Source organism: Periplaneta americana, chromosome 8 (genome assembly GCF_040183065.1).
Source record: "Periplaneta americana isolate PAMFEO1 chromosome 8, P.americana_PAMFEO1_priV1, whole genome shotgun sequence".
NCBI lineage: Eukaryota > Metazoa > Arthropoda > Insecta > Blattodea > Blattidae > Periplaneta > Periplaneta americana.
The window spans coordinates 87,609,131-87,630,151 of record NC_091124.1 but is presented as its reverse complement, the minus strand read 5'-3'; the positions used below and the strand labels follow the sequence as shown (position 1 = coordinate 87,630,151).

Sequence of the window (21,021 nt, the reverse complement as noted above, 5' to 3'; positions counted from 1 at the left end):
ATGAATTGGATCGACGTGTTCGTCGTAGAAGTTACTCAAGGATCAGTTCTTTGCTGCCTTATTTGAAGAATGGTCACAACTTCCACTCGAGCGATTGCAAAATCTTGTGGATTCAATGCCAAACAGATGTGCTGCTGTGCAACGAAATACTGATTTTTTTTCTCAGAGTTCAGAATATTTTTATTTTATTAGTACTTACTTGAACTTGAACTTACAAATTACTTTTGATCCAGAAGAATTTTCAATTATTTTTACGCAAGATAACTCGTTTAAACTAAATGTATTTTCGTACTAAATGGATTAGAAATACGTACTTTTCAATTATTCACTGGCATTTTTTTCAATTCAATACTTAGCCTATATTTATGTAATTGTGACATAATATGCTTTCTACAAAATACTTATGAGCGCTACTGTATATAAAGTCGGTCTGGGTAGCATAGTCGGTATAGCGCTGGCCTTCTGTGCTCGAGGTTGCGGGTTCGATCCTGGCCCAGGTCGATGGCATTTAAGTGTGTTTAAATTCGTCAGTAGATTTACTGGCATGTTAAAGAAATCCTGCGGGACAAAATTCCGGCACACTGGCGATGCTGATATAACCTCTGTAGTTGCGAACATCATTAAATAGACTATAATTATATATATATATATATATATATATATATATATATATATATATATATATAACATTGGATATGTTACCTTTCCACACTCCGAGACCTTGCATGGAATGGCCCTATGTTAATCATAATTTCGCAAACAGAAAATGTTTGGAGACGTACTGTGTGCATTACGTAATTTGTCACTTTATGCAATGCAAAAGTTACAAATGAAAAGTCGTCAGTGCTGAATTGAAGTAAATCATCATCATTTTGTGTTACTTTTTTCCAATTCTATTTATTTTTTATTTTTAATGTTTATTTTTTACGAACATTATTCCTGGCCCAGTGGGTGATCTGTTGGAATCGAGGCTATAATCCCTGTTTAATCACACAATCTTGATAGTACAGATCATTGATGAATTTTCAATGCGCGAGTTTGCGTAGTTTTGCATGAAATAATCACATACTCAGCAGATACAAATTCAATTGGCTAGATCATGTAAGAAGAATGGAAAATTCAAGAATCCCAAAAATTATGATGCAATATAAACCTAGAGGACATCGTCGACCAGGAAGACCTTTAAGAAGACTGCTAGATGGGGCCGAAACAGGTCTACAGAGGCCTAATTCGTGAAGGATGATGATGATGATAATCACATACGGAAAGAAACTGGCCACTCTACCCCATTATTCCTGGCTTATTCCCCATTTCCTGGCTTAGTTGTCTCATGAGTGATGCCTTATTGATCACACTGACGAGGTTCAAACCTATCTTCAGACAGTTGACTAAACAACAAGAGCTGACTGAGAATGGTATCAGTCGTATGTTATTAATATTCCTAACAGAATTTATTGCTTACTTGTGAAACAACATCCCCATCGTTTTACACTTACCGATAACATTCCAATTTTCACGTCATGGCTCTAAAGGAATCTAAGACATTACTTCGCAGGTCTCTCGATTGGGATATTTTGTATAACGTTTTAAATAATACTGTGTTTAGTGTGGTGTCCTGGAAAATAGCTCTTGATAGCTTCAACATAATTGTCCTCTTACCTACCTTCCCTCATGATGAAGCAGATATGTAACTCCAAAACATTGGATATTTCTACATTTATGACATGGTGCAAATACGCAAAGAAACTTCGCACTGTATTTTAAATACTGGTATAGTAGGCTATAAGAATTTTTTATTTTACAGTTTAAAATAATATTCTCTTAGCTTCTAATAACTGGAAGAGATTACTCCTGATTACAATCCATACTAGACACAGAAACAGTCTGAACTACACAGTTGTACTCAACTAGTCCGACAGTATTAAGAAATACATTCTGAGATGGAGGTATTTTAGAATGGATTCCACAATTTCAGATTATCAGAGACGAAAATAATGACCAGTGGAATTCACTTTTGGTGCAGGCGAGGAAGGATCATTATGATAGGCGAAAATGAGGAATGATAATTAATTATTGCTTAAAGCCATCTCATGCATGATTTTTTTAAATACTGTAAATATGCAACCAAGATTTTCGATTTTACTTTCGAAAATAAAAAAAAATGGTGATATTGTTTTGCACCAAAAAAATAAAACATATATGTTGGTAGCAAGGTTCGAACTTGCGAACTTCGGATCTAATGGCGAGCATAGAAGCCACTCGGCCACAGTGTTCATTTTACAATTTCCGCAACATTTTCAATGACTGATAAGATGGTTATATAGTATCTCTTCAAAAAGTTGACCTGTAAGTCTTCCTGACACTTTTTTTGGCAATTTTCGTGCTACTTTATGCACACTTCTAGTAGTGACGTATAGGCCTATTTTATTATATTTTAGCTGCAATATCGAACACTAGTTTGCCCTGCAAAAAGTCTGACCACGAAACTTAAATTTACATAGTTATTTATCTGTGTAAAGCTTTTTATACCTCCTTTCCACTGCGTTAGATTAGATTAGATTAGATTTATTTTCTTTCTTTGATTATCGTTGGTGTATAGCCGATACGGCTAGCTAAGTGATCTTGAATTTCATAGGGCCTAGTAATTCGTACATAATACTGTATTTTTTTCTCCTAACGCTGCTCATATTGGCGTCTAGCCGTTTGTGCCTCTGCCTACTTTTTGGCTATTACGAAGAATTCTGTTCTGAGGCTGGGGCACCCATTAGATCGGATTCTGTTCGTTCCATTTAGGATGACAAGAGTATGGAAGTAAGCAGGATGGATAAAGATGAACGCGATAATGACGGCGAATTGAGCCCAGTGTTTGGCCCCGAAAGTTAACCCAGCATTTGCTCTTAAGGCGTTGAGGGAAAATCTCTTTAGCCGGCGACTGACTTGAGCCGAGCATTGTAATGTAACACGAACATTCGCTAGTCAGTGCAGAAAAACGAGCGCCGAGCCGAGCCGCTCATTGTGAGCATGAGTGCTCCTCTCGGTTGTCGGTTTTTTTCGAGAGTCCGTTTGATTGTTGCATTATGAGCCAGTGCAGGTCAGCGAGCAGAGCTTCCATCACACAGTCGCACAGTGATCAGAACGCAAATCTAGCTGAACAAAATTAATAACATTTCTCCTTTATAACAGGTTTGTATTAAACTTTGTGCAAGAGTTACAGGGAGCATATATTTTTTGTGGACAAACCCTGATTACGTTAAGAGAAACTACTCCTTTTATACGAGGCGCATTTAGACAAAATTAATAACTTCTCTTCTATCTAACGGATTTTTATAAAACTTTCCACGGGAGTTAAAGGTAGAATATATTTTTCTGTACAAAAGTCTCGTTATATTTATGTAAGAGGAACTACCCTTTTATATGAGGTGATTTTAGGGAAAATTAATAAATTCTCTTTATATAACAAATTTTTACGAAACTGAACGTACGTCTTCTTTTGCAACTCTTGAGTCAATTATATCAAGAAAGTACTCGAAATCTGTAGAAGATATACTAATGAATTTTTATATCGACCATTGATTTCTTGATTTTTCAAAATATTTCAAAATTCGATGCATCATGACACTTCTACCTCTTATAGATTCGTTTGCCACCTTCGTTTCTGATTTCTCTTCTTCTTCTTTTACAAATAACACCATCCCATAAGAATGAAAGCAGCGCTTACTACTTCTGTATCCGACATCTCAAACGGAAATTAAATATGGAGCACTTCTGAGCCGAGCATTCAAAGTGAACATTCGTCGCGCAGGCGAATGCTCACTTTGTAACATTTGCTCACTGTGAGCATTACATTACAGCGATCGACTCAAGTCATATGCCGACTTTAGAAAAACCTCAATCAGGTAACTCAACCCAACCAGGATTTGGCCATCTTAAGGCAATATGAAATCGCCGAAAAAAAGTTCCTGTGCCATGTTCTTCCTTTGCGTGAACGTTAGTTTAACGTTAGTAATGTAGACTATGTAAATAATAATAATAATAATAATAATAATAATAATAATAATAATAATAATAATAATAATAATAATAATAATAATAGGCTAATAATAATGATTATTATTATTATTATTATTATTATTATTATTATTATTATTATTATTATTATTATTATTATTATTATTATTATTATTGTTTAGTCGTCCGAAGTCAAGTTTGAATCTCTTAAGTGACCTAATAAAACATCACTCATGAGGCAAATAAGCCAGGAGATAAATGGGGTAATTATTATTATTATTATTATTATTATTATTATTATTATTATTGATGATGATGATGTGGTGGTGGTGCTTCATGCGTATATTATTTTGGGATTTTCAATATTTATTATTACTGATATCAGTGATCAGAAGTGTACGGAAATAAACCATGGATTTTCACAAAATTTGGTAAAGGGGAAGGCGAAGGATAAGTTACTTACACAGTAAAGTAATATTTAGCGATAATTTCGTCACACTATTGTTACAAACCGTAAGACACATTTCATGAAAAAAATTAGATAGTTTTATTCAAAGAAGATTTTATTAGAGATGATGTACCAATGAAACATTAGGCCTATACCTTTGTATTCAGAAAAGCGCAATTTATTGATGTTCATCATTCCCTTGCTTGATTATTTTACACGATCAAACAACCAATGCGTTTGTAAATTTTTCGCCATTGATAGATACTACTTGACAAACTAGTGTTGAAATTAATGTTGTACATGTGCAATACTATTTCTGATTTAACAGTGTGCAGAGTATTGTGCAATTTTCTTGGTGAAGCAGTGATGTTGCAATACCAGTTGTCTGCGTATGTTTATGGATTGTTAGTCAGTTGCTTGAACACTTAATGTGAGGGTCAAAATGTGAGCTACAGGCGAGTAAAATAAGAAACGTTAATAGAAAAATGTAACTTTAACACTACATAATATGTAAGTAATCGACAGTTACATGGGAAAAAGAGGCTCATTTCATTTTTCTTTAATTGCGATATTAACACCATCTGTAACTTAAGATAAGGACTTTCATTTTGAGCTAAACAAATCGGGAACAAGAACTCGGTATTCGAAAAATATGCATTTCAAACATTTCCATGTACGATCTGATAATAGCATTTCTTCTCTTAAAAAAATGGAAAATGTTGATGAGCACCTTTTTCTCGTGAACCTTTACTCTGTTTAATAATTTTATTATACATAAATTCGCTTATTGTTATCGGTACATTAAGTTATAACAGCTCAGTTACACTGTAGCTAATATATAATATTTATTCACAAGCACAAATGTATTGCATTTTAGTATAGCTTATACTAAAATTTCAAGTATCAGAGTGAAAACCTGTACCATAACTAATTAATTCTGTTTTACTTACTTTAAGAGGTATACAGACAATTTGTGACATTTAACACCAAGTGGAGAAGCAAATTTTGCACGTAAATATATATATATATATATTTTTTTTTCAATTATTTTGAGATCACTGTACTTTTGTACTAAACTGACTTGAAATCACAGAACAGGAGTGGTAAGCATGTAAGTTTCAGGCTGCGGTACAAGTCTTCGGGACCCTCCTCAATATAGAGAAAAAAATCACATTTAAATTCGTTAAACGAAATGCAAACAATAATTATACTATTTTTTTTTATTTCAGATTCGCCAAAAAAAACTGGAAGATTAAAATTTGCAAGTGCTAAGTTGGCTATGTTAACTACAATATAACATGCATATTGGAACATAATCTTAAATTTAAAGTTTCTTATTCTTCAGAGGAATGTCTAGAATATACCAAATACAAGTTGTTTTAGACTTCAGTATAGGGTATCGAATACATGACTGAAGATCTTTAGTTGGACTGTTTCCTGTGCATTAAATTTACGATTAAAAAACATTATGGCGGCAGTTGTAGATCAAACTCCAACCAAAGCTGAAACAGCTTCGAACATGTTTGCTACACCACAAGATCCATCAATACCACCCGCAGTAGATTATTCATCCATTAGGACAAAGGTAATGAATTTGTAGTTTCTTATTTATCGGGTGTATTCTAAATGTGTGATCCAATACAGAAGTTGCTGATCATTATAAAGAATAGTGGCAATTTACTCGTATTGTTGACTTGTGTTATATGTTGTAGGCCTATTATACTCGTATTTCCCTGTAATTATGCATACTATTTACAAATGTACTGCATTCCTTACGAACTTTCTCAGAATAATTTTATAATAATGAATAAGATAAAGGTATCATCTACACTTGTCATGAAAACACATTAGTGACAGCTGGTAGAAATTTCTTGTGGTATTTCTGTACAAGAGCACTACCAAAGATAGGCATGATTTATTTATCTACTTGGCTTCTAGTCTAATTATAGTTACCTACAATGACATGATGACTGGGGGTGATGCTAATTTGGGACTGAAAATTCACTACTTCAGTCTTCTTACCTAAACACTCACACAACCTCACTTGCCTAAACACTCACACAACCTCATCTGACATCCTGAGACGACATGTTTGCAACTGAATGACTCTTGAAATTTATTCACTCCATTTTTACGTTGCAACATTGTTAACATATGAATTCATCCCACAATCCGTCGAAGAATTCTCCAGAACCTTAAACATGTGTATACAAATATCAGTGCATTGAATTCAAACATTTTCCACTGGAAACTTATCTTCCTTTGTTAGCACTCTTGTACAGAATTGTCGTTCTTGCTTTCGTAATTTTGACATCAGAAAGAGGTTAGAAGCCAGCTTTGCTCTTTCCATTTTCAAATCTCTGTTTTATTTAAGTCATTAATGGAAAATTAGATGATATTAAATTATTAATATTAATATATTAAATATGAGATTTTAAAATTGTTGTGAAATTTAGCACACTAATGTTTTAACTGCATTAAAGAAGCCTGTTTTTTTTATTAACATGTTTTTATTAATGCCCTTCTTATTTTTACAGACGGCACTGATAAGTCCAAATGAAAAGCAATTTGATCTTCTACAAAGGCGACTGAAAGAGCGTTTAGAAGATGGAAGGGGAGAAACCATTTTTGATGTTGGTGTTGGTGAAGGTAAAGCAAATCTTTGTAATATTTAGGCCCATATCTAAAAATTAGAGCCTAGTTTGAATAATTTACTACCTCAATATATAAATTACACTGGTTACTCTTTTAGATGGCAGTGAGAGTGGTTTGAAACAAGATGAATATGATGCATCAGTGGCAACTTTACAATCTCTAGCTGCTACTTTAGATGCAGACTGCGTTTTGCTGCGACAGAGAAAAGTGGAAGAAGGTGTTACGGGACAGTATTTGGTCAGGCGTAGAGTTGACCAGCAAGACTTCTTAGAGATTCGGTAATTAAATTTCTGTAAATTATTTACATTAATTAAATATTTGACAATATTAGCCTTGGTAGTTTAGCTTGCTCCTTGCCTTAAGATACAGATATGAATTGAATCACGACTAAGGGCAATTGATTTTTAGGTGAATTCTTTTAGATAAGTGAGTAAAGACATTGACTGTAGGTAGTAGACATAGTGTATACAAAAGATCAATTTTTTAATGAATAAGGACAAAATTCTATATTGAGATTTACCAATATTCCACTCTCAACACTCTGTAATGGACGTCAACACTGTAACTATTATTGTGGAAACCCCAGGTGATAAGGAGTGAGAATAATGTAAAAAATCTGATTGGTACACAGCTCTATATACAACACACTAATATGAGGTTCACAGTTTGAAAATAGGGGAGGAATTTACACATCATTCCTACTTTTTGGTTATTAGAGGCCACCCATCACATTCAGCCATCAGAACCATTGCATCTAACAGTAGGAGCTGTAGATGGACAATATCAAGATCATTTTGATAATTTCATTTACAACATTAATCATAAGGTCCATGTGATATAGGAATTCTAGCTTCACTCTCTCCCAAGGGAAGCAATAGTTTGGAATAATTCGTCCGAAAATTCCTTCACATGTGGTCAATCTGAAACTGCGATATTTACATTGTGAGGTAAACACGTAGATATGACTTCAAACAATGGCGAGTCCAAGTGAAATTTGTGGTGGAAAAAACCTGATTGGACATGTTTTCAGCAAGTACTGCCTTATTTTCTGTCATCATTGCATAATATTTCTCCATTAATTGTTACCAATGTACTGACTATTGAGGACTAAAAAAGTACTAGTTTGGATTGATTTCACAGCAGCCCATGTTTACCCGTTGTCTTTCTACTGTATATTGCTGTTTAACTCTAATAGTAGCCAATAAGATGAAATTTCTGCGAAGAGCAGCTGGCTATACTAGATTAGACAACACGCAAGAGGAACGAAGATGTTCTTCAAGAGCTTGAAATATATTCTATTTTGGATTACATATAGTTACAGAACTAACTGGCAGCAACATGTTCACTGCATGGAAAGGACTCGCATTTCTACCTACTGTCCAAGGGGGAAGAGAACACTAGGAAGACCTTTCAAAAGATGGCTTGAGACCCCAACAGGCCATTAGGCCCAATACTTGTTAGTATGATGATGATGATGATGATGTCCTACCTTAGAATTTTCTATCCTTATTTTAACTGTAAATATCCGAACCTTTTTTTCTTTTATTCAGTGGTGGGTACTTGATTGATCGTTATTGAACCAAATGTCTCTTTTTCCAAACCACAGATTAATTTGGCATTCTAGTCATTTCTGTGAGATATATATTTTTTATTCCTACAGAATTAACTGTTACTATACCATATATTCTTTTAGGAGAAAAATTCTCTCCGGCACTGGGAATTGAATACTGGACCTTCAGTTCTACACATTGAATGCTCTTACCAACTGAGCTGTGCTGGAGATCCATCTACAGGACCGGCTTGAACTCTCCTTCTTTTCCCTTTGGCCTTACTCCATGTTATGACATTATGATATACATAGACATCATCACACATGAGTGCATTTGTCAGCCGAGGTAACTTTGGTGTCTGGTAACTTTGTCCGTGGAAGAGAAGTAAACAAGTTAACGACGGGGGAGGAGCAAGTGACTCACTAGGCAAGCTACTATGTGAAAAAAACGTTTATCTTACCCGTACTCGTGCTGTAGTCTTCCTGGGAGGAGGAGGAACTGGACACATCTGAACTAGCTTCATTGTCACTGTCGGTGTCCAGGTTGATTATTATGCTGTCTATTGCATCTGGAACAATGCATCTTTCTCCCAGTACTGTTTCTCGAGCGTTTCCACATGCCGACAAAAACCATCCCAGTCTTCTGCAGTAACATTTTGTATAGCGTCTGTCGTAGTAGCACGTAACTTTTCTAATGACAAATCTGCCGTAACATTGCACTCTCTAATGAATCTTTTCATTTTATACCAATCAAGTTCTAACGGATTTAGGTCACACATGTATGGGGGCAGACGAAGCACAGTGTGTCCATAACCAGCTGCAATGTTGTTAAACTTGAAAATTTTTTCTTTTGGCTTTAATGGCTGAATTAAAGCGTACAACTCAGTTTTTCGCATGCCCTCATTACATTCTACGCCTTTCTTGTGTAACCACGATAGCATGTCCTGTTTCACAGGGTAAGGAGTCGGTGGTTTATCAATTTGGATGGAATGGTACGGTGCATTGTCTAATACAATTACAGATTGCGGAGGAAGATTCGGAATTAATTGTTGCATTGTCCTTTTCTCAAAATTTTGACTGTTCATTTGTCCATGGTAATCCCCTGTTGTGCACCCAGGCTTGTATATGAGTTGAGCATTGGGAAGAAACCCGTGTTTGCTACCTACATGCACTACTATGAGCCTGTTATTGGAATTGTAATTCGTCTGGATGCCCATTACGTCACTACTTTGCCAACATTTCCTAAATGTTAAATTACTGTCCACCCATGTTTCATCTATATAAAACACAGGGCGTCTTTCTTCGCGATACGCCTTCATTTTTACGAGATATTTTGCTCTCCATTCCACTATGTCTGGCCTCTCAATCAAAATTTTTCACTTTGATTGACACCTCTTCCATTTAAAACCCATTGATTTTATTATCCAGTGTAAAGAAGCCTTGCCCCCAAGGAAAATTGATTTTGCTTGTTACTATAGGAAGAAGCTTTGGAATAGTTGGGACCCTTTTCTCAGTAACATGACGTCTTGTATGACGTTTCTAATCACACACTTGTCGAAGTTATCAACGGATACGATATTACGGGAAATCACTCTTCTCTTCTTTCCAGGTGACTTCAGACGGTTGTCTGCATTGGTCTCCTTCCTTTCTTTATTTTCTTTCCTAATGTTCTTTATTGTAGAGTATGATACCCCAGCATACATAGCGGCCCTTTCGGTATATTTAGGCAAAGACAATAATAAATGTTTACGTGTTTTCTCTTCGTCACATTTCTCTATTATATTCGCAATTACTTCCCTCCCCTCGCTATGCACAATGGTCTGTGGTATTCGTAAAGCCATAGCACATTACATTACACTATTTCACTACACTACACTATACAATAGTACACAGTAACAAGTACACTAATACACTAATACTGTAGCTTATAGTTCACAGTAACAAGTACACTAACACAGTAATACTGTAGCTTATAGTGTCGCATCCCGGGCTGCAGTCCCAGGATCGACGGACTCTCTTCAGAAACGTAGAATTCACAAGTAAGCAACAAGTCCGGGCAAGCCAATGCTTAAATAGGAAGCAACAGTCATTAAGAGGAGATACCTGGGGCGCAAGCATTCTTTACGCATTGAGTTATGTGACATGGGACATGTTCCCTTCAAGACATAAGAATCGTAAACAACAATTAGGACATACAAGTTCCGATAAGTTATGACTAGCCCAGCCCGTCTGTGAGCTGTGAGGCAGCTTGAATTATCATTTAAATTACTTTACAACCCTTTTCAAAGTTTCTGTACAAAAGCTGAAATACTCTTCAAAACATGTGAATGCTCCTTAAAATGTCTCCCATAGTATGTCTGTTTTCCATTCGTCTTCATAAATGTCTGTCACACCAAAACGATATTTCACTGGAAATGTTTCAAACTCAGACTAACCGTCAAATATATTATCCTAGAATATGGGACCAATGACATTTAATGTACAAAAGGAAACAATTATTCTAAACCTTCGACACTGAGTTTTTAGTTAGGTCACTTTCTGAGGTATTCACTACAATAGTACACAGTAACAAGTACACTAACACTCTGATACTGCAGCTTATAGTTACGTAGGTCTATAACCACTATTTGCGTAATCTCAGAGTCACAAGTCAACTTCATTGCACTGCAGCACATGTATTCTGAACAGATATTATGCGACGTCTCCAAACTGTAATCTCAACAACTTCCTTCCTTCTCCCATCCCCGCAGAGATGGTTGGGCCCCTCTGTGGCGGCCAGAGTTACCAGTCACATACAGTACTGTTAGCAGTCAGCATGTAGAGCTGAAAGTCCTGGGTTCGATCCCCAGTACCGGAGAAAATTTTTCTCCCAAAATAATATATGATTCTAGTCATTACCTGTCTGCAGTGTACCGTGTGAAGGTGGATCTAGTATATTGCACTAGGATGATGACGACTCATTGGAATTTGAATGTGCGTCTGTACTGTGGAATGTCAACACTTCAGCCATTTGGCTTCTGGTAGTCCTACACTTTGAACCAGTTATAACATAGTAGACAGGAAATATTATTTTCTTTTATATTATTTATCTTGGTTCTGTTTGGTATTGCTTGACTTCTTATTATGTTTATGTAATCCCTAGTACAGTGAAAATTTTAACCAACAGTTCGAGTTTCTATAATATGTTTCAGGGTAGCTGTTGTGGGCAATGTCGATGCTGGTAAGTCCACTCTGTTAGGTGTGTTAACACATGGAGAGTTGGACAATGGAAGAGGACATGCCAGACAAAGGCTGTTTCGCCACAAACATGAAATGGAGTCAGGGCGTACCAGTTCTGTTGGGAATGATATTTTGGGATTTGATAGTGTTGGTAAGTATCTTTACAAAATTAGAAAATAAGTCTTTACATTCATTCAAACTAAGTAACAGTTTTTTTTTTCTTTAGGAAATGTGGTAAATAAGCCAGAACATGGCTCACTTGACTGGGTGAAAATCTGCGAGAAATCATCCAAAGTTATTACATTCATTGATCTGGCTGGTCACGAGAGATACCTGAAAACAACAGTCTTTGGAATGACTGGGCATGCGCCTGATTTTGGAATGCTTATGGTAAGAGAATTATAATTGTTTAAGAGGATGTTTACAAGAGATGTCGCTATTGAAATAAAGTATTTTAATGAAATAACCCTGATGTAGGGTTTGAGGATCAGATTTCAACATACGTAGTTACAGACATAGACAGTAAACTTTTTTTAAAATTCTTTTTTGAAATGAAATTGTTATGAAGGTTCGGTTTGTTTATTCTGAAGATCACTGGCGTGCATCATCCTGGTTCCAGTTACAATGGGACATTTATTTATAGTGATATAATGACTAGCGTGCATCACTAGTTTTTGCTGTTCATTACTGTTGAATCAATTTCATGACAATATGTGATGACGATGAGGATATCAGGAGTGAGTGGGAAAATAGTGGTGAATGATGAATTTAGGTTGTTATTCAAATGGTGAATGCAATTGAAGTCCTGGTGTTGGTGTATGGGACGCAGATATCTAAATAGTTTATATAGGAAGTCATTTTCAGACTTAAATAGAATGTGATTGTGAAATTAGTAAGTAACATTTGTCACGACAGATATATAAAAATGACTAGTTTCAAATTGAACTTCAATTCATACAGTTCCTGAGAACCCCTTTTTATGCAGACATCTATCTCTAACACACATTCATATTTTAAGATGATGACTCCACTATAATGCCTCCTCTTTATTGCACCAACAAGTGCTTTGAACCAAAGGAAGCTTTATTATGAGGTTTGACTATATTTTTATCTGGTGCTTAGGCTATATTAATATAAATCAGTATTCTGATACGTTGAAGACGAATGTGTGTTGATAGAATGTAATACAAAATCAATATTGTTTGCTCCAAACGTATATTTTCAGTATGTCGTTAACAAATTGGAGCTATCAATTATTATTGCTCATGTCTGACATTAATTTATTTTTACAGGTAGGAGCAAATGCAGGCATAGTGGGCATGACAAAGGAACACCTAGGACTTGCTCTTGCATTGAGTGTACCTGTATTCGTAGTGGTGACAAAAATTGACATGTGTCCGCCAAATGTACTTCAGGATACACTCAGACTTTTAGTACGAATACTGAAATCTCCAGGCTGTAGGAAGGTTCCTGTGATGGTTAAAACCAGTGATGATGTTGTCATCAGTGCAACAAATTTTGTTTCAGAGAGGTAAAGTTGATGTTCTCAACAGTTCTCTGGACCCTTACTCTATGGCTGCATCTGGGGTTCGAATCCCACTTGGACTGATTACCTGGTTAAGCTTTTTCCAGTGTTTTTCCAAACTACAGGACTAATGTCCGATAAATTCCATGGTGAATTCTTGGGCTTATCTCGCTGACTGCTGTCACTAATTCCACCAATCCTAGATAACCATGCAGTAGAAACAGCTCCATTAAATAACTGGTTTTAAAAAGTAATGTCATTATATTTTCTTCTGTTTAGATCTTGTCTTAGGTATACCTTTAACTTCCTGTTGTACTAACATATTATCATGTATTTCTTTTTTATCCTCTGGTTGAGTGGAAGAGAAGGCCTCACGGCCTTAACTCTGCCAGAAAAAAATAAAGCATTATTATTATTATTATTATTATTATTATTATTATTATTATTATTATTATTATTATTATTATTATTATATTATTTATTTATTTAATTTAAATTGTGTATTTTATTATCATTAAGAAGAATTAGGATTTTGAACTATGTCCAGAGATAGTCTTTATACATATCTTGTGTTTTAATTCTTGAAATTGTATTACAGAATTACAGTAGAATCCCTCTTAGCCAGCATCAAAGGGACCAGGCTAGTTCCGGATACGAGATTTTGCCGGATAATTGAATAAATACTGGTATATACAAAAAAAAAATATATCCCGAATTTAAAAGAAAACTTACAAATTAAACCAAACCCTTTAACTCTATTAAATATAGAATATAATCTAAATTTAACAGAAGAAATACTGAAATCAGAAGTAAACACTGAAATGCTGAAACAATTGTCTTTAGAGACAATTAATATTGGGTACCCTTCACAAAACTGGCTTCATTTATACACCGACGGATCCTTGATCTCCAGAGAACAGGTGCCAGTGCAGGTGTTACGTGCTGTCTCTTCTCACTTTATAGATCTCTTGGATATGGAAGAACAAGTTTTGATGGTGAAATCATTGCAATAAATAATGTCTCAGGAATCTTCTATGCCACATCAATAAATTTAGGAATGCAGTTATATTGAGAGACTCCAAAGCAGCTATTCTATCAATCGTCTCTAAACACACACCTTCATCTCAAACAGCAGAAATAACTAAAATGCTCTCTCAATTAATATCACTCAATAAAAGAATTGTATTCCAATGGATACCATCCCATTGTGGAATCCTGGGAAACGAGAAGGTGGATGCTTTAGCAAAGAAGGGCAGCACTGCTACTTACAGACCTGTTACTAAATCTACGTATTACTCTGTGAAGAGATTTATTAAATCTACATACTTAGACTTCAACAAACAAAATTTGATAACTCAATCCCAAGGGAAAAAATGGAACTCTCTGCATCAAAATCCACAGTTAATTCCCGATTTACCACGAAAATCGTCTGTAGCTGCATTTAGATTGGCAACAGGCCATGATTGTTTGGCCAAACACCTGCATAGAATTGGAATATATCAGTCCCCTAACTGCCCATTGTGCAACTCAAACCAAGAAATGGATTCGGAACACCTCAAAATCTGTGCTTCAGTGGCTAGTCATGATAATATCTTTGAAAAATATTGGAGTGCAAGAGGTCAGATGACTTTATTGTCAAACGCCTGGCATTAGAAAACAACAACAACAACAACAAAAGTTCGTATTTCATGGTGCCAAATGTTGAAACTTATCCATGTGAAGCGTATTTCTCCATCACTTGCTCATAACTGAATAAACATAAAAACTGTGTGGGTTTTCCTTATTAAAACACATCACACAACACAAATAATACACTAATTCTAGGTTAGAATATTCACTGAAAATTAAAGTTCATGCAAACTTCCTAATGTGGCAATACACTGACGCCCCAAACATAACAAAATAAACATAAGAACTGTATGGATTTTGCTTATTATAGGTATCTTACAAGCAAAACTCAGCTTGGACTCCCAGCACCGTGCATGCTATACCCCCTTCAGTAGGTGTGAGAGCATGCTGGGAACAGGAGCATACGTCATATGTGCGAGACAGTCACGCCCACTAGTTTCCGCGCACTGAGTTTTCCTTGTTGGATGCCTATAAAACACATCACACAACACAAATAATACACTAATTTTAGGTTCGAATATTCACTGGAAATGGAAGTTTGTATGAACTTCTAATGTGGCAATACTGACAGTCCGAACATAACTAAACATAAAAGCTGTGTGGATTTTCTTTATTAAAACACATCACACAACACAAATAATATACTAATTTTAGGTTCGAATATTCACTGAAAACGAAAGTTCGTGGGAACTTCCTAATGTGGCAGTTTTAAACAATTTTTTTTTTTTGGCCTAGCCAAAAGTGTCGTTGTTTTGGTATTGAGTGTTATTTAAGTGCCGGTTATGAGGGATTTTACTGTATGTGAATATATCAACATGTTCTATTATTTGCCCAGTGATCACTATTTTGGTGCTTGTTAAGTTTTCCTCATTCATTGCTATTTTGTTTTACAAGTTGAGATTATCATTTTGTATTCTACACCAATTTTAACAAGGCTGTGCGTTATTTGGTTAACTGATTTAATGGTATTTGACCATTATTTATTTTTATAGTTGAATTACATGTGTGTATATATATATATATATATATATATATATATATATATTTTTTCCCCAATATCTCATTTATATTAAATAATAAAATGAAAACCCACATTCTTGTTTCACTTCTCTACTTTTGTATTTGAATACGTGCCATTCTACAATTTTACTCTTATGTTTATGTTGTTTTATAAAACTTTTAACTGCTATAAATAATTTAAATCATTTTAAAATGTTAATTTCATTAAGTCAAATTATTGTTTTGTGCAGGTTGTGCCCAATATTTCAAGTTTCTAACGTCACTGGTGAAAATCTTGATCTTCTGAAGATGTTCCTGAATCTTCTGACTACAAGAATGATAAGTCGAGATGATGAGCCTGCTGAATTTCAAATAGACGACACATATTCAGTACCTGTAAGTGGCAGAGAAATACAGTTCATAGTTTTCATTCATACTTTTCTGTCCAAGGGCAGGTCTTTCACTATTTTCCAATCCTTCCTATTTTCTGTATTCCTCTTTGTGTCCACATAGGGTATGATCAATATATCTTAATGTCGTCTATTATTTGATATCTTCTTCTGCCCCGAACTCTTCTTCCGTTCACCATTCCTTCCAGTGCATCCTTCAGCAGACACTTTCTCCTTAGCCAGTGACCCAACCAATTCCTTTTTTTCTTCCTGATCAGTTTCAGCATCATTCTCTCCTCATCCACTCTTTCCAACACAGCTTCAGTTCTTAGTTAATTTAAACACAAGGTCCGTCTATGCTTATCTGTTTGGAACAATTAACTAGTAACAATTTGTCACTTAAAATCTGCAAACGAGGTGCCCCTAACAGTTGCTGTCTATCCAATGAAGACATCGGAATTATCGCCATGATGTTCATTTTGTAAGTTTGATTTTACATTTCTGACACATCATTGAACCATCTTACATTTCTAATTCAGTTCGCGCTTATATTAGTTTAGTACATATATATTTCAGATTCAAGACAGTAACTGTTTCGCCCATGTCCACACTTCGCTTTGCGGAGGCTTGTAACAAGATTTATACTCCAGCCCACATAACCATCATATTGTATTTATACACCACTTAATAATTTCCATATATTTCTGTTAAAACATAATACATTGTATTTTGTAACTTCTAAATTTGTGCATTTTGACTTGATCATATGAGATTTGTCTATCCATATGACAACTACATAAATTTCTCATACAGTGTTTATTATTGCAGTTGTGTTCAATCTTCGTACAAGCTGCTATACTGGAATCCCATGAATTTCCACGACTGTGCAACACATCGCAGTTTGTACTTCATTTTAATATTTTACTTACATAACTTATACATGGAAATTGATTATGTTTACCAATTATGTAGAACTACTAATTTCAGACTGACGAAATTAATGTCATCTCATGACACTAAAAATTAACAAATACTGACGAAGTAGAAGTTTCTGACAAGTGATTTATACTACGATTTTAAATAAATAATAGATAATGGTACAGATTAACACAGTAGTTCCCTACTTTTGGGTGAGTCATTTATTTGCGACTCCCCCATTATCATACCAGTAATTAACCCCAATCGAAAAATACAAATGCCTGTAAGATGGAGAACAACGATAATTTTATTTAAAACTAGTAGATACCACTCAGTTTCTAATGTGCCGATACCTGCAAGACGAGAAATTGAAATATGTAAATCTTTTCTTCAATTCTTTTTGGTTTTTTAGACTGATATATTATTCCAAACACTTGAAATAGTCGTTTGCGAGGCCAAGATGTTAACATAACAGCCAGAGATAAAATCCACAGATTTATAAGGAAACTTGATTTCTGGTAGACGTTACTGGACAAATAGAAAATTTAGTTTGTTATTGTGGAGATACAATTTACTTTGCAGAATTTTAAACAACAGATTTCTGAATATCTTCTGGAAGAAACTCAAAACAATCATGACAGCGATGATAGATACTGAATCCGTTTCTAACAGTTGCATTCAACTGGCTGAATTCCAAAAGAAAAATATTAAGGAAAATACTTATTAAAATATGTGCTTACTGATGGAAGGTTAAAAATATAATTTTTTTCACAGAGCGTAGATTAACTTAGTTTCAGATCAAAAGAATGTAAGACTACCTCGAGCTTGCAAAAGAAAGTCTTCCAGTTTTTATAGCATTTGCAAACTCGTATTCATGCAAAATTAGTTTCCAGTCTATGATTTCATCAAAACAAAAGCGAGAAATCTCCTTGAAATTGGATATGATATAATTGTGTGCATATTGAATACAGAGCCAAAATTTGAGAAGCTATTTTGTCAAAAGAGAGGCACTTTTAGAGTATTAATTATTTTTTACTTTAGCTATTACTGAAACATTTTTTTTTATTTGTAGGTCCAATTTTGTTTATGTTTCTGAATACAACATAAATGTGTTAATAAGGCATTTTTTGTTTTATTTTGTAAATCATCTCGGCTCTTTACACGACCCCCCAAGGGGTCACGACCTACACTTTGGGAACCACTGGATTAACAAAATATTTGGAAATACCAATAATCATTCATTTGTCAAAACCAGAGAAAGTTACAGGAAATTTCTGATGGGGAAAAAATGAGTATAATAATAATAATAATAATGATAATAATAACAACAATAACAATAATACCTTTACACCTGTTTTACTTTTTTAATATATCCTGAGAATATTGAGACTCTTACATCTTAAATATGAAAAGTCTTAAGACTAGGGTTGTCTCTTAGAGTGAGGGGAGGGAACTGGAAACTTAGATGAAAATCTAGTAGATATTAAATTTCTTTGTTGCCACGTTGAAATGAAGCCATCTGTACTTGCACCTGAAGAAATTAAATTTACTGACAGTAATGAATAAATCATGCATCACATAATCTAAAAGTGTAGTCTATTATTTGCAAAAAATTTCGCATACTATTATTTTATTGCGTCATATGCACTACTACCTATCTAAAACCGACTTATTTCTGATGTCACAAGAATTTGAAAGAAGGTATAACAAGGAGTGAAGTGTGACAGAGAAATAGCATGAAAACTGTGAATTGTCCTACAACAGAAATAAAATGAAAAAAATCGAGTCATCCCATAACTAAAATTCCGAACACAATTTCCTTAATTCCATATTGTCAGCATGATAGTCAGGAACACCAGCGACATTAGAAAATAACAACACTGTATTATGTTTGTTATTGCATAAAATCGCCTATGTATTCGGAATATGAGTATCTTCGAAGCCTTGTAAGTGTATATTCGGCCTACTGGGGAGTAAGCAAGTGGTGAAGAGTTGTGTATGTGTGTTTACAGGGTGTAGGAACAGTAGTGTCAGGAACGACTCTGAAAGGTGTGATCCGCTTAAATGACACTCTTCTGCTGGGTCCTGATGCTTTGGGACATTTCATACCAATTGCAGTGAAGAGCATTCATAGGAAGCGCATGGTTGTGAGGGAAGTGAGAGGGGGGCAAACTGCATCCTTCGCTCTTAAGAAGGTCTGTATCTCTCTGGTATTTGTGATCCTTACCATCATTGGAAAATAATTAGCTTTGAATTTTTTTTAACATTGATTTATTATTTTTGTTTCTTTTTTTAATTGTTGTTAAAATACACATGACATCTCGGAGGTTTATCCACACAGTTGTCTTTAGATGAGTGACCAGGTAAAGTATTCATTGGAGTCTTATAACTAGGGGGCGGATGTTAATGACCTAAAAATCTACTTAAAATGAACATTAAAACGCCCTCAAACTAATGAAAAAATGATATAAAATTGAAAGAAAATGACATTTAAATATTATTCACCGTACTCACACCACAGCATTTTAAAAATTAGTCACCTTGTTTCAATGACTGCCCTGCAAATCTTGGAGAGAGGAGGCAACTTTCTGGAATTTGGCTAACATAAAGGAAAAGAACATGCAACAAAATGAAGGTTTTAAGGGAAAACTATAGATTTTAATGAGAGTTTACAATGTGTTTCAATCGGAGGTGGTCCATGTCATTGCCTTCATTCTCCGTCTCCTCCTCCTCCCCCCCGCACTACACTTTTGTTACGAGAGCTTCCAGATGAGGGAGTCTGAATGACAAAACGAATTGTGAGCGCAGCGTGCATTCTTGCAATCTTTGTGTTAAAAATACTGTCTACTATAGTAGACATCCCTTCCGAACCATGTTGAGGACACAACGTCCTGTCCCAGGATATGGTGAAAGTTTCCCCCCTTTCAAACATAAATTCTGAAGACACCCTTGTACCGACAAAAGAACAGTAGCGGTCAAAGTCCTCTCTTAAACTAAGCTGCTGTCAAGCATTTTATATTCCTTCTGTTGTATGAAGTGAAGCCTTCAGTGGAATGAGGGATGGACGTGTTTGTTCCAAACTATAAAACTCAAACTTCACTGTTATTCACTAGTCAGTAGGTAATTACTATTGGCCTATTTGGTTAGAAAATGATTTAACAGACGTATCCGTAAAGAAGGAAGTAAAATGCATTTCAAATGATCTAAGAGTTCTTCAAAGTATTAAAAATGGCAAAAAAATTCCGAAAAAGATATAAAAATGACCTGTTAGTTCAAAAACGTCAAAGAATGCAAAAAATGCGATATAAGAAATTACTTTTATACGCTGATATTAACATAGAAAGGATTTCTATATTAATAGGCATCGTCCTAATGTGAAAAATAAGAAGATGACTTTTCATCAACATCTGCCCCCTACTTATAACTATTTAAATTTACTGATCACTTGAATGATCATTATTTTATAACTCCCAATGTCTGTCTCATTCATGAAACTTGCTTCCATTTCAACTCTGATTCCATACTTCTTCTTTTATTGGTATTTTAAACTCATATTTATTAAAAAAAAAAGTGACATTTTGTTTTGTAGCAATAACTAGGGACCTAAAAATTTTGCATTTGCGAAATCCGCAAATTTTAAAATTGTGGGGTAGAAAGTATTTTTCTTCATCTGTAAGGTATG

At 34.8% G+C, this 21,021-nt stretch overlaps 1 protein-coding gene across 1 annotated transcript in view; it reads left to right on the top strand.

Moving 5' to 3' along the window:
* Positions 1-21,021, top strand: part of GTPBP1 (GTP-binding protein 1) — a 39,805-nt gene that overhangs the window by 9,442 nt on the left and 9,342 nt on the right. Inside the window, exons 2-9 of the mRNA XM_069833204.1 lie at positions 5,686-6,041; positions 6,994-7,105; positions 7,209-7,389; positions 11,852-12,030; positions 12,106-12,269; positions 13,172-13,410; positions 16,284-16,428; positions 19,352-19,534. Of these exons, the coding sequence (XP_069689305.1) occupies positions 5,925-6,041; positions 6,994-7,105; positions 7,209-7,389; positions 11,852-12,030; positions 12,106-12,269; positions 13,172-13,410; positions 16,284-16,428; positions 19,352-19,534 (1,320 nt within the window). The 5' untranslated portion in view covers positions 5,686-5,924. The remainder of the gene's footprint in view (positions 1-5,685; positions 6,042-6,993; positions 7,106-7,208; positions 7,390-11,851; positions 12,031-12,105; positions 12,270-13,171; positions 13,411-16,283; positions 16,429-19,351; positions 19,535-21,021) is intronic.